This window comes from Trachypithecus francoisi, unplaced genomic scaffold (genome assembly GCF_009764315.1).
Source record: "Trachypithecus francoisi isolate TF-2019V2 unplaced genomic scaffold, Tfra_2.0 Lachesis_group5, whole genome shotgun sequence".
In the NCBI taxonomy this organism is placed as follows: domain Eukaryota; kingdom Metazoa; phylum Chordata; class Mammalia; order Primates; family Cercopithecidae; genus Trachypithecus; species Trachypithecus francoisi.
The window spans coordinates 77349353-77376673 of record NW_022681470.1 but is presented as its reverse complement, the minus strand read 5'-3'; the positions used below and the strand labels follow the sequence as shown (position 1 = coordinate 77376673).

The following is a 27321-nucleotide window of genomic DNA, read 5'->3' as shown; positions in this document are numbered from 1 at the left end:
GTGACTCACATTTGTAATCCCAGCACTTTGGGAGGTTGAGACAGGTGAATCACTTGAGGCCAGGAGTTTGAGACCAGCCTGGCCAACACGGTGAAACCCCTTCTCTACTAAAAATACAAAAATTAGCTGGGCATGGTGGCACATGCCTGTAATCCCAGCTACTCAGGAGGCAGCGGCAGGAGAGTCACTTGAACTCAGGAGGTGAAGGCTGCAGTGAGCTGAGATCGCACCACTGCACTCCATCCTGGGCAACAGAGTGAGACACTGTCTCAAAAAAAAAAAAAAAAAAAATCACACTCTAGAAGTATTATGACTGAACTCTATCAGATAGGTTTTTATGACAGTTTTCATGGATTTTAACCCACTCGCTGGCGCCAAATATAACATGCGCTTACTGCACTTGGTAATGTAAAACGATTTCAGAAACTGAAAAGCAACAACGGTAGTACCATTAATTCTCACAAAGCCTAAAGCAGTGAATAAACTCTGAAATACACTATACCTCACTGTTTCACAACTGGCATACTCGTTCTGAAATTCAGAATGCTGCCCAAAATGTGCCAGCAGGAAACTCTTCTTCCTACTACCTTAAGTAGTGGTATTGACCTGCATTTTCAATACAGAGTCATGCATTGCTTAACAATAGAGATATACTCTGAGAAATGTACCCTTAGGTGATTTCATCATCGTGTGAACATCATAGTGTACTTACACAAACCTCAATGGGATAGCCGACTCTACATCTAGTCAACAATGGCACAGTGTATTGCTCCTACGCTACAAATCTGCACAGCATGTTACTGTACTGAATACTGCAGGCAATGTCAGCACATGGTACGTATTTGTGTATCTAAACATATCTAAACACAGAAAAGGTACAGTAAAAATATAGTAGTCATCCCTTGATATATGCAGAGGATTGGTTCTAGGACCCAGCAACCCCTCAGCCCCCCACCCCCACATGTACCAAAATCTGTGAATACTCAAGTTCCACAGTTGGCCCTGCTGAACCTGCATATATGAAAAGTCAGCCCTCCCTTTCTATATGTGGGTTTCAAATCCTGAGAATACTATATTTTCCATCTGCATTTTATTGAAAAAAATTGCATATAAGTAGACCTGTGCAGTCAGAACCCTGTTGTTCAGCAGTCGAATTTATTATCATCCTGTGGGGCCATCATCATGTATGCAGTCTGCTACTGACTGCAATGTCATTATGTAACACATAACTGTAATTTAGGGAAATAAAGTACCAAAACTTGCAGTATTTTCCCTCAAATATGTTGGGAGAAAATTATGAAATAATAATTCTGAAAATCACTACAAAAAATTATAAAAATATGTAACTTATATTTGGCCATTATTATTATGCACGTTTTATCTGTAATAGAGAGAAAACATGAATTTACATGCATTTTGTTTTTCAAATTTCCTAAGCTGAAAGAAAGACTTAAATGAAGGAAATAGATCCACCTACTAGGAATCCTATTGTGCGATTCGTAGACAAGCTACTTTTCCCACATACCCTTACTCCAGAAAGCAAACAGGGTCTCTCGGGCCAAAGCTGGCCCTTAGTAAGATTGTGAGGAACTGTGTGATCCATCACTGCTTCGGTGACATCTCATCCCTGTCTCCATCTTCACAGTGTTAACAATCCCTGTTCTTCATTTGAACTCTATCTTTTCACTTAGTTGCCTTAAAAATATTTCTTCTCAAGCATCTAAATATATCCTCTAATATGTGCCTTCTCCTACTACTCCTTTCTAATTCCTGCCCAATGTCTCTCCTTTCTCTTTATCCAAACAGTCAAAAACATTCCCTAATTATCAGTAAGTATAAAAGTTAGTCAGCTGTTTGTACAGAGAGGAGAAAAAGCCACAAAAAGCAATGTAGTATAGAAGATGAGAACTGAAAATCAGGGTACTTCAGTTCTAGTTTGACACTATTAAGCTATGTGACTATCACCTAACTTGGCTCTAAGTCAATTTCATTTTCTCTTCTGAAAAATGATGAGGTCAGAGTATTTCAGTGACTTCCAAACTTTGTTTTACAAAACTAGGTGCCTTGGGCTTGCCAAGTGGCCAAGGAGAATGAACTGGTTGAAAGGAGGAAAAATATTCCCATTTTTAACTATTTTCTGTATTGTAAATTCTACATGAAATTTCATCTAGAAAAACAGAAAAAGGTTTAGAAATCATTGGATTAAGTAAACTCTAAGGGTCCTTCCAGGTCTAAAATATAGCAGATCTCCAAATAAAGCACATACACAAAAAAAGGTTTTGATTATAGATCCCTTCTAAATACCAATTCCATATTTTCAAAACGTCTTGATCAGCATATATCTATTTTTTAAAATTACCTGGAAGAACGTGAGACCATGAAGTTCCACTATCAAACCAGATGTCCAAAATATCCTGACCTGGCACATACTCCAAGGCATCAGGGCCACCAACCTAGTAAGATAATGTAAAAGCATGTTAGGTACACAAAGATCACAATACAGACAACAAATACTGTACCCCAAAAGTCTTCAGAAAATGAAATGCAACCATTAAGTTCACATTTTTAGATGAAATTTACAGTATTTTTAAGCATTTCACAGTTAAGTACAACTCCCTCCATTCACATTTAAAAGTATCTGTGGCCACTGAATTACATATTTACCAATGTAATATGAATTGGTTTTTATTTTCTTGAAATTAACTTTAAATTTGGATATTTTAATGTGTGATACAATCAGCTAACTCTACTACAGATCCTACAAAGGCCTGATGTAACATTAGGCACTGTTCTCTCACAGTAAATTACATGAGCTTAGTCAACATTAATCAATCCTGGCCCTCAATGAGGTAACAATTGACCCTCACATTCCACTACTTTATTAAATACTACATTTTGTTTTTTTTTTTTTTTGAGACAGAGTCTCATTCTGTCGCCCAGCCTGGAGTGCAACGGCACAATCTCGGCTCACTGCAATCTCCGTCTCCTGGGTTCAAGCTATTCTCCTGCCTCAGCCTCCTGAGTAGCTAGGACTCAAGGCATGTTGCACCATCATGCCTGGCAGATTTTTTCTTTTTTCTTTTCTTTTTTTTTTTTTTTTTGAGACAGAGTTTCACTCTGTTGCCCAGGCTACAGTGCAGTGGCGCAATCTCTGCTCACTGCAAGCTCTGCCTCCTGGGTTCACGCCATTCTCCTGTCTCAACCTCCCGAGTAGCTGGGACTACAGGGGCTCGCCGTCGCGCCCAGCTAATTTTTTGTATTTTTAGTAGAGACGGGGTTTCACCATGTTAGCCAGGATGGTCTTGATCTCCTGACTTCGTGATCCACCCACCTCGGCCTCCCAAAGTGCTGGGATTACAGGCGTGAGCCATCGAGCCCAGCCTGTTTTTTTTTTTTTTTTTTTTAAGCAGAGATGAGGTTTTACCATGTTGGCCAGGCTGGTTTTGAATTCCTGACCTCAGGTGATCAGCCCTTCTCGGCTTCCCAAAGTGCTGGGATTACAGGTGTGCACCACTGCGCCCGACCTAATACTACACTTTGTTTTGTGGGGACGGGCTCTCACTCTGTAACCCAGGCTGCAGTGCAGTGGCCCAATCTCAGCTCACTGCAACCTATCTTCCAGGCTCAAGCCATCCTCCCACCTCAACTTCCCGAGTAGTTGGAACTACAGGCGCATGCCACAATGCCCAGCTAATTTTTATACTTTTTTTTTTTTTTTTGTAGAGACAGGGTTTTGCCATGTTAACAGCCCACGCTGGTCTCAAACTCATAGACTCAAGCTATCTGCCTGCCTCAACCTTTCAAAGTGCTGGGATTACAGGTGTGAGCCATCACACCCAGCCTTAAATACTACAGTTCTATAGTTAAACAAAATGTCTACTTTCAAACTGCATTAGCTTCTAATTTACAGTAAATAAATTTATTAACTTTACATAAGATGCTTTTTTAACGCTCAAGAATTTCTCTTGTTGTCATCAAGTCCTGTAATACCACAAAAGCTGTTAAATACAAACAGAAATTTACCTCAGATAAGACTTCTTTTGGAAGAAGTTGCTCAGGGGGAAGAGTCCACCAGATATCACTGCCGTGCTGTTCCACTAGTTTAACAATATGCTCAATGGTTTGGCTATTTCAGGGGGGACATGGCAGAATTATTAAATTAACTATTGTGATGAATAACAAACATTTTAAAATTAACAAATAGTGATTTCTTTTCCTATCTTTTTCCTCAAACCTTAGTTTGAAAAGCTGCTATCATTTTAAATTCAATATAAATAAAAAATTGATTATACATATCCTTAAAAAGAAAAAAAAAGGGCTTCTTCTGACCACCCTGTTTCCATTACTGATTTACCTATTTTTTACTAATCTATTTTCTATACAGGTACTTATACTCGAAACATCCTAATTATCTTTCCTCTTCTGATTTCTGCCTAAATTAAACCAACACATACTCTCAGTTCTACCTTTGAAAGTTTACAGTGGTTCCCACTCACACTCTATCAATCCAACCTCATTCCCTGAAAACTAAACTGATGCAATCAATGGTCTGAGAGCACTTCCCCCTACCCTCATCCCTTTAATTTACAAAACAGACCTTGAAATAGATGCATTCCTAAACTGCTTTTATCACACTAATTCTCTGCTTGAAAACCTTCCAGGACTCCCTCCCTGCTTACAGGCATCTGCATAAGATGCAATGCCATACTAGAGCAAAGACTGTGATGACAGATATCCAGGCTTATATTCTGACTGTCACTTTGTATTTATGATCATGCATAAGTACTAAAACTTCTTTAAGACCTAGCTTTCCCTTCTGTTAAGAATAATCTAATTCATTGTTCAGAAACTACTGAACACCTCCAGTGTCTTGGGTACGGGCACTAGAGATACAGCAGTTGGCAAAATACGCAAGACCCTCCCCTGATGAAACTTAACATTGTAGTAATCCTAGACACTTCCCTCGAACAACTACAAACTAAATGAGACTATACATACAAAACTTAGTACAGTACCTAACACATGACAGAAAACCAATCAACCCCTATCAAATAAGTAACAGAACTGGTCATATCTTTGGGAAGATAGACAGTAATAAATTATTTGAAAATTAAACTCAAGGAAAAAAAACATACTATAGTTTCTCACAAAAATAACATTTTTAATTTATTAGAATATTGAATTTATTATTGCAGCTTTGTTGCTATTACAGCTTCCTCTAGTTGCTTTTCATTTAGTCACAGTACATATAATGGCCAAGAGCATGGATCCTGCCAGCAGGAGGCTTTGGCTTAATTTCTGGCTCCACCACTTGAACCCAGGCAAGGCGCTTAACATTTCTGTGCCTCAGTTTCCTCATTTGTAAAACACAAATAGTAAAAGCATCATTAAGAGACTTCCTATGAATATTAACTGAGTTAATAAATATAAAACACATAGAACAATATCTGGCACATTTGAATAAATATTATGTAGGCATTTTTCAAACTGATTATTTGACGTGAGGTCTGGGCCTGATAATTCACAGATAAATGAAGTGTTTACCAAAAATTGTTGTGGAAAGCAAAATCAAATGAGTATAAATTAAATATGCTCTACAGGCCGGGCACAGTGGCTCACGCCTGTAATCCCAGCACTTTGGGAGGCCGAGGCGGGTGGATCACAAGGTCAGGAGATTGAGACCATCCTGGCTAACATGGTGAAATCCCATTTCTATTAAATACAAAAAAAATTAGCCAGGCATGGTGGCAGGTGCCTGTAGTCCCAGCTACTGGGGAGGCTGAGGCAGGAGAATGGCGCGAACCCAGGAGGCAGAGCTTGCAGTGAGCCGAGATCATGCTACTGCACTCCAGCCTAGGCAACAGAGCGAGACTCTGTCTCAAAAAAAAAACAATAAATAAACAAATAAATATGCTCTACAAATTTAAATTTGAAATACCTTATAAAAGCTGGATATCACTAAGTTGGTATTCTATGAAGGATAGATTTTAAAAGTATAATGCTACCATCATGTACTTTGAAGAACTTACAATGAGAAAAGAAAATGGGCATAAATGTATGTTTCTAAGACACTGAATCATTTTAGATGGACTTTAACAGTAAAGATAAACTTTTATGTTATCAGATCATAAAAACCTTACGTAATAACTACCTAGTTATATGACAATAGTATTTAGTTACACATTACTATTTTACATAGTTTGCCCAGAACATTTTCAGTTAAGAAAATATGAACATAGTATAACAGAAAAACCTGAATAAATCTAAAGACCAAAAGAAAAAAAAAAAAATTACAACCATAAAAGAGAGATACTAGTAAAGTACATTTACACGCAAATATATGCACAATTACAGTACATAACACTTCATACTAATGAAATTCTCATTAAAAAATAATAATTCTAAAAATGGGTGTCATTTGCCTTTCTTTTTTACAATGTTATTATTAGACTGGCAAGTTTAGGTAAAGAGTAAAACAGTAAATGTATTGGAAAAACACATAAAAATAATATCAAAGTAAAAGTAAATGTCTCAAATGTCATATTAATTTAGCAAATACGGTAGAAATGTTAGGATAAAGAGCATTAACCAAAAGCATGTATACATATACCACATATCTTTTTCAAAGCACTTTACAAGCACTTGTTAATTGGATTCACAGAAATATACAGTGGGTCTTGACAGGTGATTTGTTCTACACCTTAGGGTTCCTTAAATGAGGCTAAGCAAGTAACAGTTAAAAATAGGGCTTGAATTTGTGTTTCCTAAATCAAACATAGTTTGGTGTGGTGTTTTTACTTCTTTATTCTGCCTCTCTAACTCATCTATAAAGACAACACTGTAACTGAATTCACACTCTTACTCTCTGGAGTTTGCCAAGCAATGGCAGAAAGGCTCTTTTACCCAGGCATAGAGTGAAGACTGCGTATCAGAGATGAAGTGAGAAACTAGGCAGTCGCAGGAGATTAGTATGTTGACACAGCAAGTACTAAGTCCAAAAACCAGACTCTACCTATGATTTACTGGAAAATGACAGGAATAAATCATATTATTTTTTGAGTTTCAGTTTCTATAAACACTGGAAAAAGTTGTGATGAAGAAGACTAGGTGAAACTTTTTATTCTTAACAGAAAAAGTCCTAATAACTAATGAAAAGTGAGTAACTTTATGACTATAGATGAAATATATCCATTTATTTTAATTAATTAATTAAATTTTTTTGAGACAAGGTGTCACTCGGTGGCCCAAGTTGGATTGCAGTGGCATGATCATAGCTCACTTGAAGCCTTGAACTCCTGTGTCATGTAATTCTCCCGCCTCAGCCTCCCGAGTAGCTGGGACTACAGGCCCATGCCAAGATGCTCTGCTTTTTTTTTTTTTTTCCACCCCCTCTAGAGATGGGAATCTCGCTTTGTTGCTCAGGCTGGTCTCGAAAACCTGGCCTCATGCAATCCTCCAGTCTTAGCCTCCCAAAATGCTGGGATTATGGGTTGTGAGCCACCATACCCAGCTCCACATCCATATTTGAGAATCCTAAATTCAACTTTAATAAAACTAAGCTCTTTTTCATATTCTTGGCCTGGCACGGTGGCTCATGACTACAATCCTAGCACTCTGGGTGTCCAAGGCAAGAGGATCACTTGAGCCCAAGAGTTCAAGACCAGCCTGGGCAACATAGTAAAGACGCCACATCTATTTTAAAAAAATAAAAATGAGTTCTTTTTCATATTCCTAAATATCAGAAAATTCAGTGACATTTTAAATGTTATTTAACTATATTCAAGTAACGTACTAAGTATTAACTAAAAGCATTAAGAAAGAAATATTCCAATTTTGCTGTTGGCATGTTATTAAAGCAACCATAAAATCCCACCAAGTTTAGTCAGACACCTCTAATCTAAAGTTCATTTTAATTGCTACATTTTTTATAGCGATATTAGTAATTTAGTTAGATATAGAACATATTTTAATATAAGAAATGTAATTTTGTGTTTTATATAGACTTTATTTGCAAATTTAAAAACCTTTTTAAAAAACTAACAAAAGTCTCTTAGCGAGGAAGAAAGGTTTTTCTTTTAGCTTACCTAATTACACTTACGAGAAACAACATAACTACACATTAGCTACACCAATGAAAAGCGATCCTGCAATCATTTTTAAAAATCCAATTTCAAAAAGGCTATTGTAAATAAAACAACATACTTCAGATTTTTTTTCCTTGTTACATTTGTATAGGAATCAGAACAAAAGAAAAATTTGTTCAATGTATCCAAAAGAAACATGAAACATTTTTAAGGGACGAAGCTTTATCTCATTAAGATAGCAAGTCTCACTAATTTTAGAGAGCAAGACTTCCTTCCTTCCTTTATACTGTGAATTATGAAAACATCATGTTCTAAATAAAGTCTACTAAATGTACTTTAGTAAGCATTATGTTCTATAATTAGGTTCTATTTTGAGATTCTAGATAAATTATTTATATTTTTAAAATAATAAAGTTAATTTTAAAATGAATAAAGAAAAACCCAACAAATATATGTTAATTAGCTAGATTTAGCCATTCCACAATGCATACATATTTCAAAACATGTTGTACATAATATATGCGATTTTTGTCAATTGAATAATTTAATTTTGGGTGGGCACGGTGGTTCACACCTGCAATCCTAGCACATTGGAAGGCTAAGGTAGGTGAATCCCTTGAGCTAAGGACTTCAAGACCAGCCTGGGCAACATGGCAAAACCCGGTCTCTATAAAAATACAAAAATTAGCCAGGTATGGTGGTGCGTGACTGTAGTCTCAGCCCCTTGGGGGATGCTGAGGCAGCAGGATCACTTGAACCCCGGAGGCTGAGGCTGCAGTGAGCTGCGATTGCGCCAATGTACTCCAGCCTGGCAATAGAGCGAGACTCCGTCTCAAAAAAAAAAAAAAAAAAAAGGCCAGGCGCGATGACTCACGCCTGTAATCCCAGCACTTTCGGAGGCTGAAGCGGGCGGATCACGAGGTCAGGAGATCGAGACCATTCTGGCTAACACGGTGAAACTCCCTCTCTACTAAAAATACAAAAATTAGCCGGGCGAGGTGGCGGGCACCTGTAGTCCCAGCTACTCGGGAGGTTGAGGCAGGAGAATGGCCTGAACCCGGGAGGTGGAGCTTGCAGTGAGCCGAGATCGTGCCACTGCACTCCAGCCTGGGCGACAGAGCGAGACTCAAAACAAAACAAAGAAAGTGTGACAGAGAGTTTTGAGGGCAGGCGCGGTGGCTCACTCCTGTAATCCCAGCACTTTGGGAGGCCGAGGCGGGCGGATTACCTGACGTGGGGAGTTGGAGACCAGCCTGACCTACATGGAGAAACCCCATCTCTACTAAAAATACAAAAATTAGCCAGGCATGGTGGCGCATGCCTGTAATCCCAGCTACTTGAGAGAATGAAAAAGGAGAATCGCTTGAACCCGGGAGGCAGAGATTGCAGTGAGCCAAGATCCCACCATTGCACTCCAGCCTGGGGAACAAGAGCAAGACTCCGTCTCAAAAAAAAAAAAAAAAAGTGTGACAGAGAGTTTTGAAAACAAAAATTACAATAAAAATAAACAGACATATAACCCACAAACTTGGGCTAGGTATAATGATGATAAAAACAAAGATACATTTAATGTTCAAACAAAATATAAAAAGATAATTTGAAAAATGTATATAAAGTTAACTGTGAACAAGTGCTCAAAAGATATTCATTATAGAGATGTGACAAACATCTAACAAAATCTGAACGTTGGATATGTTATATTCATTTGCTTTTCATACACAAGGAACTAGGCAACCATTAAGAGCTAAGCTGACATTTTTAACAGGTGCATATTCATTCTTCTAAAACTAATTAAATTACATCTTCTTTTGTATATCATTATGTTTCTTTATAAACAACTGTATTGGACATCTTAATACACATCTTCACACAAGAGGTATTAGTCCTACTTCCTTTGGGTAAATACTTACAGGTGGAATTTTTTTATAATGAAACCAAGATAATACTTAAAAGATTTTTTAAACAATTTTCTGTTTCCTAAAAAAATTTTTAAACAATTTTCTATTTCTTTGTGATATTTAATATTCTTCAGAAAAAATACAAGAAAAATTCTAATTTATCTGAAATTTAAGAATTCTCCCTTTATTTCTTTAATATTATCTTATACTTAACACAAACTCATAGTTAACCTATAACCCAAAGATCAGTATAAATGACTGCTGATAAAAGTGGGTGAAACCACTTATCCGGATATAATCTATATGCTTCCATCTTAGTGCTTATTTCATAAAGTAATAAATCCATCATAAAACCTTGTACTTTACTCAAAGGCCTTATGTCAGCACAAGCATTATGCGTCCCTTCTTAGGTTTCAAAATGAGAAAATCCACTAGGTAGCATGAGCAACTATGATACCAGCCAATCACTCTGAACTTTGATATCAACTGGAATGAGGCTTATTTAGCGTGTAACGGACATTAAACAGCATTAAGCTTACTAAGCAACAAAGAAACTACGGCTGTCATCCCACTGTCTTCTGTGTTTTGTCTTTATAAGCAAAAATACTAAGGATTATTAAGACAACTTTTCTTCTGTAACTTACTGGAAGAAGAATGAGGTAAGAGGCTAAATGTTTCACATTTGTTTACTAAATTTAATTCTAGAACAAAGTTAAATTTGGGAGGGGAAATTCTATTTTTAATTTAATCCTTGACTTATGTTTTAAAGGTGACAGAAAATCATTTTGGAGAAATTTTTCTTTATTTAATGAACATACATTTTTTGAACAAAAGGTTTATTATTGTTAATTGAGAAAAAAATTGAGGTAGCTAAAGTTAACACTCAAATTATATTGGAAATTCCTTGGCTATTTTTACTAAATTGCTCATGATTTCCAGAAGTTAGGGGCTAAGTTTCCCTATGTTAACCATAGCATTAATAGCATGAAAGTGATTATAACTGTCTGAAATGATGAAAGAAATTTAACTAACTTCCTTTCCTTCCCAGGTAGCCAGTGTTTCTAAATTTTATCTGATTTATGCTAAAAATTATTTCTTCTGTTTTTATTGACTAGTAATAGATTTCAACCTAAATTCTAATGGCATTATATCACAGATTCAAAAAATGACCAATGACAGTAAAGTCAGAAATGGAATTATTTCTTGAGAAAATACAAATATGATCTAAAATGCAAATGACACTATTAATTCAAATCAAAATAAAACATCAGCGCTTCAAATCTAATAGTCCCTAAACTTATTCAGAACATGAATAAATGTTGACTTTCTTCTGTGAAACAAGTATACTTAGAGATAATGTACAGATCGCATGATGAGCAAAAGGAATCTCCTTATATGTTTAATGGTGTTATCAAGTGTAACAGCAACTCCATGTGGACTGTGTACCAATTTCCAGTGGAGATGCTGTTACTTTTGATGGTTACCAACTTGATACAATGGAAAGGTATAATAAAGAAAGACAGAAAATTGTGGTCACTTGGACTCTCATTTGATTCCGGCAGAAAAAAAGATAAACTTTCAGCCTGTTTTATAAAATTAACAAGTAATAAGAATTAATATCAATTTTCTTAAATTCAAGTTTTGCAACACCAAAAAGATCCAATAATGGAAGAGGATTAAAGTCATCATTCAGAAATGGTATACAGGAAAATGACCTATGAATTGACAGACACTACAGCTGAGTTTGTCTGTCATTTCTTTAGGCCAATATTCTGTATGACTGTGCTACTTCAGTATCAGAAATCGATGAACACCATGCAACCAACGCAATGACAGGTATGCAGAAGATAATCTGTAACACTATCATGTAAATGTATTGAGTAATTAAAACATAAATATACCTAATGAAAACTTGTTTGTGTTTTTCTGAGAAACCTCATATTTATCTAACCTAACTTAATGACCAGTCAACCTATGTACCATTTATTTATCAGGATGTATCAATTAAACCAGTTTGCTCTATTTACTAATACATACATACGATCCACCTCAGAGTCCAGAGGGCTATTTCACCAAGGAATTCCCACCCACCTCAATCACTTCAGTGAAATTCCCTAGACATCTTGCTCTCCAAATAATAAAAAGAAGAGTAGCCAGGCACAGTGGCTCCTGCCTGTAATCCCAGCACTTTGGGAGGCCAAGGCAGGTGGATCACTTGAGGTCGGGAGTTTGAGACCAGCCTGACCAACATGGAGAAACCCCGTTTTATATATATTTTATATATACATAAAATATATATATATATAAAATTTTATATATATATATTTTATATATATATAAAATCAGCTGGGCGTGGTGGCGCATGCCTCTAATCCCAGCTACTCAGGAGGCTGAGGCAGGAGAATCACTTGAACCTGGGAGGTGGAGGTTGCAGTGAGCCGAGATCACGCCATTGCATTCCAGCCTAGGCAACAAGAGTAAAACTGTGTCTCAAAAAAAAAAAAAAGAAAAGAAAAGAAAAAAAAAAAAAAAGAAGAGACAATGACATGGCTTATAAAACTTGCCAAAACAAAACCAACTCTCCAGTGTGAAATTTTAAACAAATGCCTGTGGAAATTCATCTTAGCTATAACCACTTTAATTCTTTTTCTTTTAAACTAAGTTTGAGGCTGGGCATGGTGGCTCATGCCTGTAATCTCAGCACTCTGGGAGGCAGAGGCAGATGGATCCTTTGTGGCCAGGCGTTCAAGACCAGCTTCGTCAATATGGCAAGAGCCCATCTCTACTAAAAATACAAGAATTAGCCAGGTCAGTGGCATGTGCCTGTAGTCCCTGCTACTCAGGAGGCTGAGGAGGGAGAATCACTTGAACCTGGGAAGAGGAGGTCGTAGTGAGCCAAGATCACACCACTGCACTCCTGCTTGGGTGACAAAGTGAGACTGTATCAAAAATAAAATAAAATAATCTGAACTGGACAGAATTTACATTAATTCTTAATACGGGTATTAAGATATTAGTAGTTTACATCTGACCAAGCTCTATAAGATCAACACAGCAACAATATTTAGATTCTTCATAGAGTTCTTACCTCAGCTCCAACTTATAATATTGAAATAGCTTTCCAATGACTTTCCAGTCTCTAGCCTCTACTTTCTTTTCCTAAAACATACTCTTACTCAAGTCTACTTAAAAGTTTAAACTCCTTAGCAGCATAACTTAGAAAAAATTCCATTCACCAAATTAAAAGAAATTGCTCAAAGAAAATGAAAATCGAGAATGTGTTCCTAAAAGGAATAATTAACATTCCCCTCTCCACATCTGTGAAAAACAGCAACAACACTCAAAGCGTCCGTAATAATACTAGAAGATCAACTAGCTAGATTATTATCTCATTAAAAACAGGGGCCACGTCAGTCTTGTTCACTGTAGCTACTAGCAGTTCCTAGCATGGACACATACTAAGTGCTTAACAATGTGTTCTGTTTTGTTTTGTTCTGAAGAGACAATGTCTTGCTCTGTCAGCCAGGCTGGAGTGCAGTGGCATGATCATAGCTCACTATAACCTCAAACTCCTGTACTTGAGCGATCTTCTTGCCTGAGCCTCCCAAGGAGCTGGGACTACAGGCCCACACCACTACACCAGCTAATTTTTAAATTTTTCTGTAGAGATGGGTTCTCACTGTTGCCCAGTTGGGAACTGCTAGCTTCAAGCAATCCTGCCGCCTTGGCCTCCCAAAGTGCTGGGATTACAGGCGTGAGCCATTGCACCCACATAACAATGTTTCTCGAGTGAATACATGAACGGCGCATCATCTATGGAATACTGTGCTTTACACCAAGTAGTTTGCATTTATTATTTAGTATTCGTAACAGTCTACCTGCAACCATTGCTTTTCCTATTTTATAAAGGAGCCAGAGGTTAAGTAAATTCCTCAGAGTCTCACACACAGTGAATGGCAAAGCCTGGGTTCAAATTCAGTTGCCATTCTCCAAAGCTCATAGATTTCCAAGCAACTTCTCTTTCAAAAAGCACAAAAGGGAACTCTTCAGGATAAAAGAATTATTCTAAGACACAATTGTGATAGTGGCTGCTAAAGTGAATAAATTTAGTATAAATCACTTATAATAAATTTTTTTCTTTCTTAATTTTTTTGAGACGGAGTCTCGCTCTGTCGCCCAGGCTGGAGTCCAGTGGCGTGATCTTGGTTCACTGCAACCTCCGCCTCCCAGGTTCAAGCAGTTCTCTACCTGACCCTTCCGAGTACCTGAGATTACAAGTGCCCGCCACCACACCTGGCTAATTTTTGTATTTTCAGTAGAGACGGGGTTTCACCATCTTGGCCAGGCTGGTCTTGAACTCCTGACCTCATGACCTACCCGCCTTGGCCTCCCAAAGTGCTGGGATTACAGGCATAAGCCACTGTGCCCAGTCACGAATTTTACAGTATGTAAAGTATGCCTTAATAAAGTTTAAGAACGAGGCAGATCTATGTGTAGTGATTTGGAATAAACTATAACACATAAAGTGAAAAAAATCTAGGCACAGAGCAGAAGATAGAGATACTCCCTTTTGTATAAACATATGTATATGCTGACAGAAGAATTCATTTTTTTCTGGAAAGATTCAGAAATAACTGTAAACAATGACTGCCTCAAGAAAAGGTTCTGGGTACCTGGAGTAGGAAAAAGCTTACTTTTCAGTATACAAGCTTTTCTAATATGAATTGTTCATTATGTCCATCTATTATCTTTCCAAATTAAAAAAAAAAAAAAAGAAAGAAGAACTGGGAATATAATGATCAGTGTAATCATGTGCATTTAGCTATATTATAATTTCTTAAATTTTAAGTATCTACATAATTACATAATCCTATTTCCACTTAAAAGGAAAGCAGATTCAGAATATGAGAGTGATTCTCTTCATTCCTGAAGAAAAATTACATTTCAGGCTCCCCTGCTAAACATTGTCCATCTTTGGATCCACGATACCTTAATACAGCCCAATAAATTCTCACAGAAAAAAAAAAATCAGAGCCTTTACTTCTAAGTATCAATATTTAAGAAAATCTAGTTTTTAATATTTTAACTGTATGATAGAATCTTTCTGAGTTTATATTTTAGTTCCCCAAAAGACTATTTTAGCATATTTTATTTAACATATATAAACAGTTCTCAATCTTATCCACATTATTTTTCGATTTTTGAAGAAAAAATAATTCACTTTAAAACACTAAAAAATTTCAGAAAGCATTCTACCTGTTGATCAAGTATTCATCCTTTGTCTTATGATGAAACACAGGAATTGGAACACCCCAAACTCTTTGCCTTGATATACACCAATATGGCCGCCTGTCCATCATTTCAACCATGCCATTCAGTGCTGATCCAGGAATAAATTTCACCTTTTTTAACAATTCCTGCAATTAATTCATAAATCAAGTCTTGTGAGAGAAAGTAGAACAAATATTCTAGAACAATCAATTTTCCAAATGCATTTCTTTCTTTTGGATGTTTGTAGCCATTCACATGCCTCCCTTACCCTCCCCTCAAAAAAACAACTAAAAAACTAAAAGATTTCAGAGCAAATAAGCCAAAGTAAAAATGGAGCCACGAAGAACTTAGTAAATAATATCAGGAACAGTGATAATATCAGGAGCATTGTTGTATTTTTTAACAATGTTACAAAAGATTTCGTACCAATTTCTAATTTACACCAACTCTAGATCAAAACTGGTAATAAAAGCTTTCATAGAACTATTATTCTTCACTAAACTATAGTTAAAATCAATTCAAACTTGATTTCCACCATTTTTTAGAATGCTTAAGAAATAAATTACTATCATAGTCTGCCAAAAAAAGATTGTAATATACCTAATTTTACATAATATAGTTTACACTATGGAAAACACTTTCTCAAAATAAGCCCAAGCATGTGGCTCAAACCTGTAATCCCAGCATTTTGGGAGGCTGAGGTGGGAGGATCACTTGAGCCCAAGAGTTCAAGGTTGCAGTGGGCAAGGAGCATGGCACTACACTCCAGCCTGGGCAACAGAGCAAGAGCCTGTCTCTAAAATAAATAAATATATATATCTCTCTCTATCAACAAATGGATAACAGTTATTTCCTCTCAAGAAAGCTCCCTTCCTCCACTTCCATAATAAGGTTGAAAACTACTACCATTTAATTTAATTTGTCAATTAGCAAAAGATTAATTGTACAGCAAAAATGTTTAACAGTCTCCAAAAAGGTCAAAATGCTAACCTCATTTTTAAAAATCTTTCTATCCATTAATAAAATCATTTTTACATTTTCAGAGAAGGTTTAAATGGTTTCCTCACTCACCATAACTACCAGAAGTTCCCTCCCCCAAAGCTCTCTGTAGCACCACCTATTGGCAGAATGACAGAATCTCTACAAATCAATTTGATTAATGCTACACTTGGTTTAAAAGTCTAAGAAATGTGAATATTGACTAGATATTTGATTTTGCTAAGGAATAAATATTACTTTTTAAAGGTAGTGATAATGGCATGGGAATTATGCTTTAAAGAGTCTGGCCAGGCATGGTGGCTCACACCTGTAATCCCAGCACTTTGGGATGCTGAGGTGGGCGGATCACCTGAGGTCAGGAGTTTGAGACCAGCCTGACCAACATGGAGAAACTCTATCTCTAATAAAAATATAAAATTAGCCAGGCATAGCTGTGCATGCCTGTAATCCCAGCTACTCAGGAGGCTGACGCACAAGAATAACTTGAACCCAGGAAGTGGGGGCTGCTGTGAGCCAAGATGGTGCCATTGCATTCCAGCCTGGGCAACAAGAGTGAAACTCCATCTCAAAAAAATAAATAAATACAGAGTTTATCTTTGGCTCATGCCTGTAATCCCAGCACTCTGGGAGGCTGAAGCAGGTGGACTGCTTGAGCTTAGGAGTTCGAGAACAACCTGGGCAACTTGACAAAATCCTATCTCTAGAAAAAATACAAAAATGGCCAGGCGCGGTGGTTCACGCCTGTAATCCCAGTACTTTGGGAGGCCAAGGCGGGTGGTTCACAAGGTCAGGAGATCAAGACCATCCTGGCTAACACGGTGAAACCCCCTCTCTACTAAAAATACAAAAAATTAGCCGGGCGTGGTGGCGTGCACCTGTAGTCCCAGCTACTCAGGAGGCTGAGGCTGGAGAATGGCGTGAACCCAGGAGGCAGAGCTTGCAGTGAGTCAAGATCATGCCACTGCACTCCAGCCTAGGCGACAGAGTGAGACTCTGTCTCACAAAAAAAAAAAAGAAAAAGAAAAATACAAAAATACAAAAATTACCCAGGCATGGTGGCACAGGCCTGTAGTCCCAGCTACTCAGGAGGCTGAGGTGGCTGAGGTGGGAGGATCGATTGAGTTCAGGAGGTAGAGGTTGCAGTGAGCTGAGATCACACCACTGCACTCCAACCTGTGTGACAGAGCAAGACCCTGTTTCAAAGGAAAAAAAAAAAAAAAGGCCGGGCGCGGTGGCTCAAGCCTGTAATCCCAGCACTTTGGGAGGCCGAGACGGGCAGATCACGAGGTCAGGAGATCAGACCATCCTGGCTAACACGGTGAAACCCGTCTCTACTAAAATTACAAAAAACTAGCCGGGCGAGGTGGCGGGCGCCTGTAGTCCCAGATACTCGGGAGGCTGAGGCAGAGAATCGCGTGAACCCGGGAGGCGGAGCTCGCAGTGAGCTGAGATCCGGCCACTGCACTCCAGCCTGGGCGACAGAGCGAGACTCCGTCTCGAAAAAAAAAAAAAAAAAAAAAAGAGTTTATCTTTCAAATATATGTGCTAAAATATTGCTGGGACAATATATAATATGGAAGAAATAATGCCTGGAGTTTGCTTCAAAATAATCCAATTGTTCAAGGGTAAAAAGTAGGTGGTCGGAGGGGTGTAGATAAAAACAAAATTAACAAAAGTTGATTATTGTTGACACTGAGTGATGGGAATATGACAATATATTATCCTATTCTCACTACTTCTGCAAAGAACAATTTTTAACTTTACAAAAAGTAAAAAAAAAAATAAACTTGGCTTAAATATATTGCGTCAGACTTAGACGTTCTACAACCAAAAATCGGTGCAGAGCTGCAATTTACAAATTTTAGCACTGGCAAATAAGGAAGAAAAAAACAAAACACACTATATATTACAGTTGTCCACATTACACAAGTATAGGAAGTATAAACTGCTATAAAAAGCTTTGGCAAGGACCCCAGATTGCCAGGTCAATAAATGAACCAGCTAAATACAGTAGTATCTTTCAAACTGTAAAGCAAAACACCTATATATTGAACCTGGTTAACACATATATATTTAAGCTCTTTCATTAAATAGATTCAAGTTGTGAGAAATGTTTACACACACACACACATATATATATACATATGCCCACATAGAAAGATACATATTAAATGAAAGGGCTCAAATATATATTAAGTATTTAGAATACCAGTTATAAGTATTTGTTACCTCAAAGCAATAACTTTGTATATTTTTCATATTATTAGTTTTTCTTTTTAATATGCTTTCTTTGTAACTAGAATAATAACTGTTTTAATTGATTGCAATTTCAATCTTAAGGAAGCAAAGCGTTTAAAAAAGTTTTACTGACTGCTTATTATATATCAGACCATATTCTGGAAACTTCTATTTCCTTATTCCATGAAATAAGCATTATTATCACTTTATATAGATGAGGAAACAGAGGCTATCGCAGGTTAAACTAGGTAACACAGTTCTGCCAAATTCTATGCAACTTTGACTACACTGGGCAAGAAAGTCTATCTAGTAACTGTGTGATTTGGACAAATCACCTAACCTCTTTATGCCTCATTTCCCACACATGTATAATGAAAAAATGGAAGTCCGAGGTTCTTCCAGATCTAAAAATCTACAATTTTATGAAACTAAACCATAATAGCAGCAATCCCTATAACTCCCGAAACCCCACGTCAACCTCACATGCATACCCTTTATACTGAGGGAATGATATGCCCAACCCCTTATAACAGGATGCTTTTTATACCTTGGCTGCAATCTTAGTATCTGCGATGTTTATAAACCACTGCTTGCTGGCACGAATAACTACGGGTTTCTTGGTCCTCCAGTCATAGGGATAGCTGTGCACCAATTTTTCTTCTTTCAACAAATTCTTTGCAGTCTGAAGCATCTTTATAACTTAAAAAAAAAACAAAAAACAAATTATATTAGACATAAAAAGTACTGTGAAAATGCTAAAAATGCTCTAAACTTCCAGCAAGTACTAAATCTGCAGCAACAGGTGGCAATAGAGTAGTCAACCTGCCGGCTGCAGTGGCTCACATCTGTAATCCCAGCACTTTCGGAGGCCGAGGCAGGCAGATCACGAGGTCAGGAGTTCAAGACCTGCCTGACCAACATGGTAAAATCTCGTCTCTACTAAAAATACAAAAATTAGCCAGGTGTGGTGGCGTGTGCCTGTAATCCCAGCTACTCAGGAGACTGAGGCAGAAGAATTGCTTGAACCTGGGAGGCAGAGGTTGCAGTGAGCTGAGATCGCGCCACGGCACTCCAGCCTGGGTGACAGAGCAAGACTCTGTCTCAAAAAAAAAAAAGAGTAGTCACCTTGGTTGGGTGTGGTGGCTCACACCTGTAATCCCAACAATTTGGGAGGCAGAGACGAGAGGATCACTTGAGGTCAGGAGTTGAAGACCAGCCTGGCCTGCATGGTGAAACCCCATCTCTATTAAAAATACAAAAAAATTAGCAGGGTGTTATGGCGCATGCCTGTAATTCCAGCTACTTGGGAGGCTGAGGTTGGAGAATCATTTGAACCTAGGAGGCAGAGGCTGCAGTGAACCAAGACTGCGCCACTACACTCCAGCCTGGGCAACAAAGCAAGACCCTGTCTCACAAAAAATAAATAAATAAATAAAAAAGAGTAGTCAACTTCCAGGTATCAAAGGCATGCTCTGGGATCCTCCCGGAAAAAAAGCAGGGACTATAAAATATTAATCAGACTCCAAATTATGCCACTTTCACCTCTTTTCACGTCAAAGAAAAGATGAACAGATTATAACTAGAATTCTAGATTTGAAGTTTAGAGCCATAATCTTTCATGCCATGAACCTTAAAATGGTCTCCAGTAATCTGGAAGAAACCAGGTGCAGTGGGTTGAACTGTGTCCCCAAGATCTAATCCCCAGCACTAGTGAATGTGACCTTACTTGGAAATCAGGCCTCTGCAGATGTAATCAAGTTTAAATGAGGTCACACTGCATTAGGGAGCACTGGTGTTCTTAGAAAAGGACAGAAAGATTATGTTTTTGCCACTGATTCGGCCATGTGAAACTCATCTCATTACCCTTTTCCGGGTTTGAAGCTGCTCTCTCTAAAAGGGCCATCTCATTGTGCTTGGTATCAGTCAGTGCTAGAGAAATCCTGAAGAGCTTATGTACAAAACTTTTTTAAATTTTTGTATTATTTTGAAACTCTGCTTCTTTGGGTCTGTGGCACCCAATTTGACTGTGACAGCCATTTACAGTCCATGGGCTGGCAGTTTTTTTTTGTTTGTTTTTGTTTTTTGAGATGGAGTCTCGCTCTATTGCCCAGGCTGGAGTGCAGTGGTGCGGTCTTGGCTCACTGCAACCTCTGCCTCCCGGGTTCAAGTGATTCTCCTGCCCCACCCTCCCGAGTAGCTGGGATTACAGGCACCTACCACCACACCTATCTAAATCTTTGTGTTTTTAGTAGAGATAGTGTTTCACCATGTTGGCCAGGCTGGTCTCAAACTCCTCTCCTGACCTCGTGATCCGTCCGCTTCGGCCTCCCAAAGCCCTGGGATTACAGGCCTGAGCCACCACTCCCGGCCGGGCCAGCAGTGTGCTGAACTTTTGAAGTTTCTTTCCCTACCCAATCCCCACTTTCTGGTAAGGTTTCTGTAAAGTCTGTCAGGTGTACATCCTGCAGCTTACTAGCTTAAAATGTACTGTCCTTTGATGAAGTCTCTTTGGGGCCCATTGGGAGAAACAGAAATCAATAGTCCACCTGTTTTGATAATGAATATTGACAAGTGTCTTCCTGAAATAAAGAACCAGTCCCCCCAATAAAACAAAAAAGAGAGAAGAGAGAGGATTCACAGAGAGACATATAAGACCTAAAGAAGGTGGCCAGGTGTGGTGCCTCACACCTGTAATCCCAATACTTTGGGAGGCCTAGGTAGGTGGATCACTTAAAGCCAGGAGTTCAAGACCAGCCTGGTCAACATGGTGAAACCCTGTCTCTATTAAAAATAAAAAATAGGCTGGGCGCAGTGGCTCACGCCTGTAATCCCAGCACTTTGGGAGGCTGAGGCAGGTGGCTCACGAGGTCAGGAGATCAAGACCATCCTGGCTAACACGGTGAAACCCCCTCTCTACTAAAAATACAAAAAATTAGCCAGGCATGGTGGCAGGCACCTGTAGTCCCAGCTACTTGGGAGGCTGAGGCAGGAGAATGGCATGAACCCAGGAGGCGGAGCTTGCAGTGAGCCGAAATCATGCCACTGCACTCCAGCCTGGGCAACAGAGTGAGACTCAGTCTCAAAAAAAAAATAAAATAAAATAAAAAGTAAAAATAAAATTATGGCCTGACATGGTGGGGGCTCACGCCTGTAATCCCAGTACTCTGGGAGGCCAAGGCGGGCAGATCACCTGAGGTCAGGAGTTCAAGACCAGCTTGGCTAACATGGTGAAACTCCATCTCTACTAAAAATACAAAAGTTAGCCAGGAGTGGTGGTGTGTGTCTGTAATCCCAGCTACTTGGGCGGGTGAGGCAAGAGAATTGCTTGAACCCAGGTGGCAGAGGCTGCAGTGAGCTGAGATTGCACCACTACACTACAGCCTGGGCAACAGAATGAGACTGTGTCTCAAAAAAAAAAAATTAACTGGGTGTGGTGGTGTGTGCCTGTAATCCCATCTGCCCAGGAGGCTAAGGCACGAGAATCACTTGAACCCAGGACACAGAGGTGGCAGTGAGCTGAGAGCATGCCACCTTGGGTGAGGAAGTGAGACTCTGTCTTGAAAAAATGAGTAAGATCTAAAGAAGGCCATGTGACAAGAGAGGCAGAGAGTGGAGTAATGCAGTTATAAACCAAGGAATGCCAAGGATTTCCAGGAGCCACCAAAAGCTAGAAAGAGGCAAGTAAAGATTCTCCCATAGAACCTTCAGGAAAACATGGTCCTGCCAATACCATGAGTTTAGACTTCTAGCTCCCAGAACTCGAGAGAATAAATTTCTGTTGTTTTAAACCACCAAGTTTATGGTGACCTTTTACAGTAGCCCTAGAAAAGTAATATATCAGGTCTAATTAGTCTTAGTCTTGGGGTAGGCAAAGAAAGGTTTTCATAGCACCTGGTCTCTGAATCTGTAAAGAAAGACAGAAAGACAATTCAAGGCTGGAGGATTCCCAAGATTCTAATACATAAACCATGCCATATAGGTCAGTTATTTACAAGGGTTAAAAAGTGAGTGGGGAATGTGTAATTTACAGTCAACATCCAGCCCTGATCTTGATTTTATCCTTCCACAAAAGTAATACTACTGATTATTATCTCCAGAGCCCTAAAACAACTTCACTCCCTGTTGACTGCCCTGACTTGCTTAAATAAAGCAGCTTCAAAGCAAAAGATGAAAAAGTCGCAAACTCCATTTTAAAACATGTGGCAAAACAAGACATCATTTATTTTTTTCGTTCTGTTAAAGTATAAGAAGGGAAAACAGGTAGCAAAGGTTACTGCTAGCTACTTTTCAGAAAATATGTATGATACCAACAGATATGATGCTCACCCACATCAGTTCCCTCTTCAAGGACAGCCTTGTTTTGAAGTTCAGGACCTGCAACATCTGTGAAAACTCCATCTTCATCCACTAAACAATCCTATAAAGTATCATTTTGAACAATTAAAATCAAGACATTTTCTCTTATGACACTATCTGGCAAAACAATAGCTATAAAACATCTCAGTATAGCCTAGTCTTTTTCTACACTGAAACTCTAGGTACTTGACCAGGCGTGGTGCTCAGGCCTGTAATCCCAGCACTTTGGAAGGTTGAGGTGGGCAGATTGCTTGAGGTCAGGAGATCGAGACAATCCTGGCCAACATGGTGAAACCCCATTTTCACTAAAAATACAAAAATTAGCCAGGCGTGGTGGTGTGCACCTGTAGTCCCAGCTACTCGGTAGGCTGAGGCAGGAGAATCGCTTGAACCCTGGAGGTAGAGGTTGCAGTGAGCCAAGATCATACCACTGCACTCTAGCTTGGGCAACAGAGCAAGACTCCATCTCAAAAAAAGAAAAAGAAAAAGAAAAAGAAATAGGAATTTGTGAATTTTATACATTTAAATCACCAAAGCCATAATGTGTTATTGAAGCATATACATAAAACTTTAATAATAAAAGTAACAAAATATATTAAAACATCTTTGAGTGGTCTCTATTGTTTCCAAATCTATGCCTATGTACACAGTTGTTCCCTTTCAGACTCACATTTTAACTAAATGGAAATACTTGCTAAGTAACTGAAGTATGTAAAGTAAATGGAGAGAGAACTGTTTAGCTAAAACAAACAAACAGGCTTTTTCAGGGAGTAAAAGTAATCTGTCTATGTGACTTAATACTAGAATGAAAGTATTTTAAAAGTGCCCCATGATATATATTCTTCAATTCTAATGTGATAATTTTCTCCTAATTCTGGGAAATCATTTTCAATTAGTATGAATTAATGAAACTTTAGAGTACTACACAAAGCTAAGCATTTCACAATTATGATGAAAAAAGTCATCATTTAAAAAAAATAAAGATGTTGGTTAGAATTTATCATTTCCTTTTATTAAGATAAATAATTAAAAATGAAAAAAGAGGAACAGTACCATGGGCAGGTTGTGTTGAGACGCTACACCGTAATCTTCCATACCATGAGCTGGGGCTGTGTGAACCAATCCTGTTCCTTTTGCCATGGTCACATGATTTGCAGGTAAAAGAGGAGAGGCTTTATCAGGAATTAATGGATGACTACAAGTACCGTTTTCCAAATCTACACCTGTAGGGAAAGAAAACCATTATTAAGAATCATTTTATACGGCAAGTCTATTTCCTTAAGCTTAGCAATAGAATACCAGGTTAAATGTACAGAATCTAGAACAATACTGGCTAGGCTTAAATCCCAGCTTCCCTTTTAACTTGTTCTGTGACCTTCTGGAATCTACAAAATGGAGATAATTATGGTTCCCACCTCAGAGGGTTGCTGTGAGAATAAACAGAGTTAATGTAGTTTAAGTATTTTGATACTTACTGTATCTACCACTTAATACTCTCCCTCACCACCCTCCCAAAAAGATCTCTAAGTAATTAATAAGAAATAACTCATTTTTTTCTGGAAAGAAAACCTACCCCATACAAATCATTTTTAGCTCTTCAACATTCCTATTACTTGAATAAGTAGTAAGCTACATGACACCAGCTTATTTTGACAAGGATAAGAAATATACATACTCCTCCACAATATGGTGACTCAAATAGCAACTCAATAATTATCTGATAATAAGAATTTGAAACAATTATGCTATCTAGACAAAAGATCTTTAAATTTGACATTAACATTTTCAAAAATCTTGTGATTTTTGGTTTCTATGATAACGTATAACTTGACAATGAAGTCTTTAATATCCTCTGCATTTATAAAAGGGCAGGGGGCTGGGTGCAGTAGCTCATGTCTGTAATTGCAACACTTCGGGAGGCTGAGATGGGAAGATTGCTTGAGGCCAGCAGTTTGAAACAAGGCTGGGCAACACAGTGAGAGAGGGTGTGAAGTAAATTATTATTTTGGTTTGTATTTTTATTATCCTATTGCACCAAAGAGGACCAAATGGTCTTAAAAATTCTTAAGCTCCTTTCCTGCCTCTGACATAAAAATCTTTTTATTTTTGTTAAGGTTGTTTTTAAACTTCTCATTGGCTTGTATCTGAACTGATTAATTTAGAGGGCTTTCCTATTTAGCTGCCTTTCTAGGCAGCTTTTGTATCTTTATTAATGTGATTGATTTTTTAGCAAGAAATTAAAAGATATGTCATACCTAAGGATCAAAGATAATTTTAGGCTAGGCACGGTGGCTCACGTCCATAATCCTAGCACTTTGGGAGGCAGAGGCAGGATGAACACTTGAGCTCAGGAGTTTAAGATCTGCCTGGGCAACACAGTGAGACCTCATCTCTTTAAAAAAATAAAATAAAATAAAATTTTAGGCCAGGCACAGTGGCTCATGCCCATAATCCCAGCACTCTGGAAGACCAAGGCAGGAGGATCACTTGAGGCCAGGAGTTCAAGACCAGCCTGGGCAATGTAGCAAGACCTCATCTCTACCAAAAAAAATTAAAAATTAGCCCAGCACGGTGGCATGCACTTGTAGTTCCAGCTACTCAAGAGGCTGAGGCAGGAAGATCACTTAAGCCTAGGACCCAGAGGCTGTAGTGAGCCAAGATGGTACCACTGCACTCCAGCCTGGGCAATAGAGCAAGACCACATCTCAAAACAAAACAAAACAAAACAAAAACAACAACAAAAAGCTAATTTTAAACTTCCCTAGACTTCCATAATTATATTTCAAAAGCAGTGACTACCTCAAAAGTCCTAAATTATAGCTCACCAAGAATTATTTTGGGCTAGGCAGAGTGGCTCACGCCTTTAATCCCAGCACTTTGGCAGGCCAAGGCAGGCAGATCACCAGAGTCCAGGAATTCCAGACCAGCCTGGGCTACACAACAAGAATTCATCTCTGTAAAATATTTTTTCAAAATTAGCCGAGTGTGGTGGCATGTGCCTATAATCCCAGCTACTTGGATGGTCAGGGCAGGAGGATTCCTTGAGCCTGGGAGTTTGAGGCTGCAATGAGATGACTGGGCCACTGCATTCCACCTTGGGCAACAGCCTGAGACTTTGTCTCTTTAAAAACTAAAATAAAATAAAATTCCTTTGATAGAAGAACTGCTTTCCGAATAATTTTCAGAATTTATTCAAATCTTTATTAAAATTATATATCGAAAAATAAGCACATTCATTTCCTGTCTTGCTACTTTTATTAAAACAGATAAAAACAATTATAAAAATTAATTTTGCATAAAATTTTACCAGGTAACTATTGGATATTGCCAGAAACTTGTTTTATCTGTTGTACATTTATCAATATTCATATTTTTCTGTACTCCTATCATGCTTAATGTATATTCTCCTTTAGTGTAAATAATGTAAAATGTATTCTAGAAAGGTAGAGGCCTTATCTGTTTCAATTCACAATAGGCAGTTGAGCAAAGTAGTAAATTCAAGTCAGTCCAATACTTTGATGACTATGTTGTCAGATATCTAAAAATCTTCACCTGAAAATGTTGAAACAGTCTCAAATGCTGTTTCCAAAGTAGAAGCAACAGATTCTACTTTATCCGCAGCCAGTACGTAGAGGTCTCCAGACTCAGAACATTTCACAACAGCATACCTAAATAAAATTTTAGGAGAGAATTACTACTAATGAAACAAGAAAAGCCACAGATATCATTTTAATTTTTAAATATCATTTTAAAAAAACTGACTTCAGGCTGGGCACAGTGGCTCACGCCTATAATCCCAGCACTTTGGGAGGCTGAGGCGGGCGGATCACCTGAGGCTGGGAGTTTGCGACCAGCCTCACCAACATAGAGAAACCTCGTCTCTACTGAAAATACAAAATTAGCCGGGTGTGGTGGTGCATGCCTGTAATTCCATAATCCCAGCTACTTGGGAGGCTGAGGCAGGAGAATTGCTTGAACCCAGGAGGCAGAGGTTGTGGTGATCCAAGATCACGCCATTGCACTCCAGCCTGGGCAACAAAAGGCGAAACTCGGTCTCAAAAAAAAAAAAAAAAAAGAAAAAAGAAAAAACTGACTTCAAGATCAAACTGTACTCTTTTCAAAACACTTTGTAACTTATACTTCTACTTCATTTTCCCAAAAAGCCAGATAAGGTCTTAAAAAGAATCACCTAAAGGTTAATAAAATCTATATGAACCTAATAACTAAGTTATAATTCATTAAATTTTAAAATAATAAAGAGGATAAAATAAATTCAAAATAATGTTAATGATGGAATAGATTCTATTTGTATATTAAAAAAATGCAATAATATACCCACTTTGACTCAGGCATATAGCAAACAGCTTCATTGGCTGGAATCGTCCAAGGTTGTGTGGTCCAGACCAAAAAACTAACAGGAGATGAACCATCTGTGAAGATAAAATTGTAAATATGTTAGCAAATGGGATAATTCT

The 27321-nt window shown here is 38.1% G+C and overlaps 1 protein-coding gene across 1 annotated transcript in view; it reads right to left on the bottom strand.

Annotated features, from left to right (window-relative positions):
• The window catches only part of IARS2 (isoleucyl-tRNA synthetase 2, mitochondrial), a 74325-nt gene that overhangs the window by 21095 nt on the left and 25909 nt on the right, over positions 1-27321 (bottom strand). Inside the window, exons 7-14 of the mRNA XM_033199152.1 lie at positions 27186-27276; positions 26399-26514; positions 23900-24069; positions 22817-22907; positions 19038-19189; positions 15239-15399; positions 4024-4126; positions 2360-2453 (exon numbers count right to left, since the gene is read on the bottom strand). Of these exons, the coding sequence (XP_033055043.1) occupies positions 2360-2453; positions 4024-4126; positions 15239-15399; positions 19038-19189; positions 22817-22907; positions 23900-24069; positions 26399-26514; positions 27186-27276 (978 nt within the window). The remainder of the gene's footprint in view (positions 1-2359; positions 2454-4023; positions 4127-15238; positions 15400-19037; positions 19190-22816; positions 22908-23899; positions 24070-26398; positions 26515-27185; positions 27277-27321) is intronic.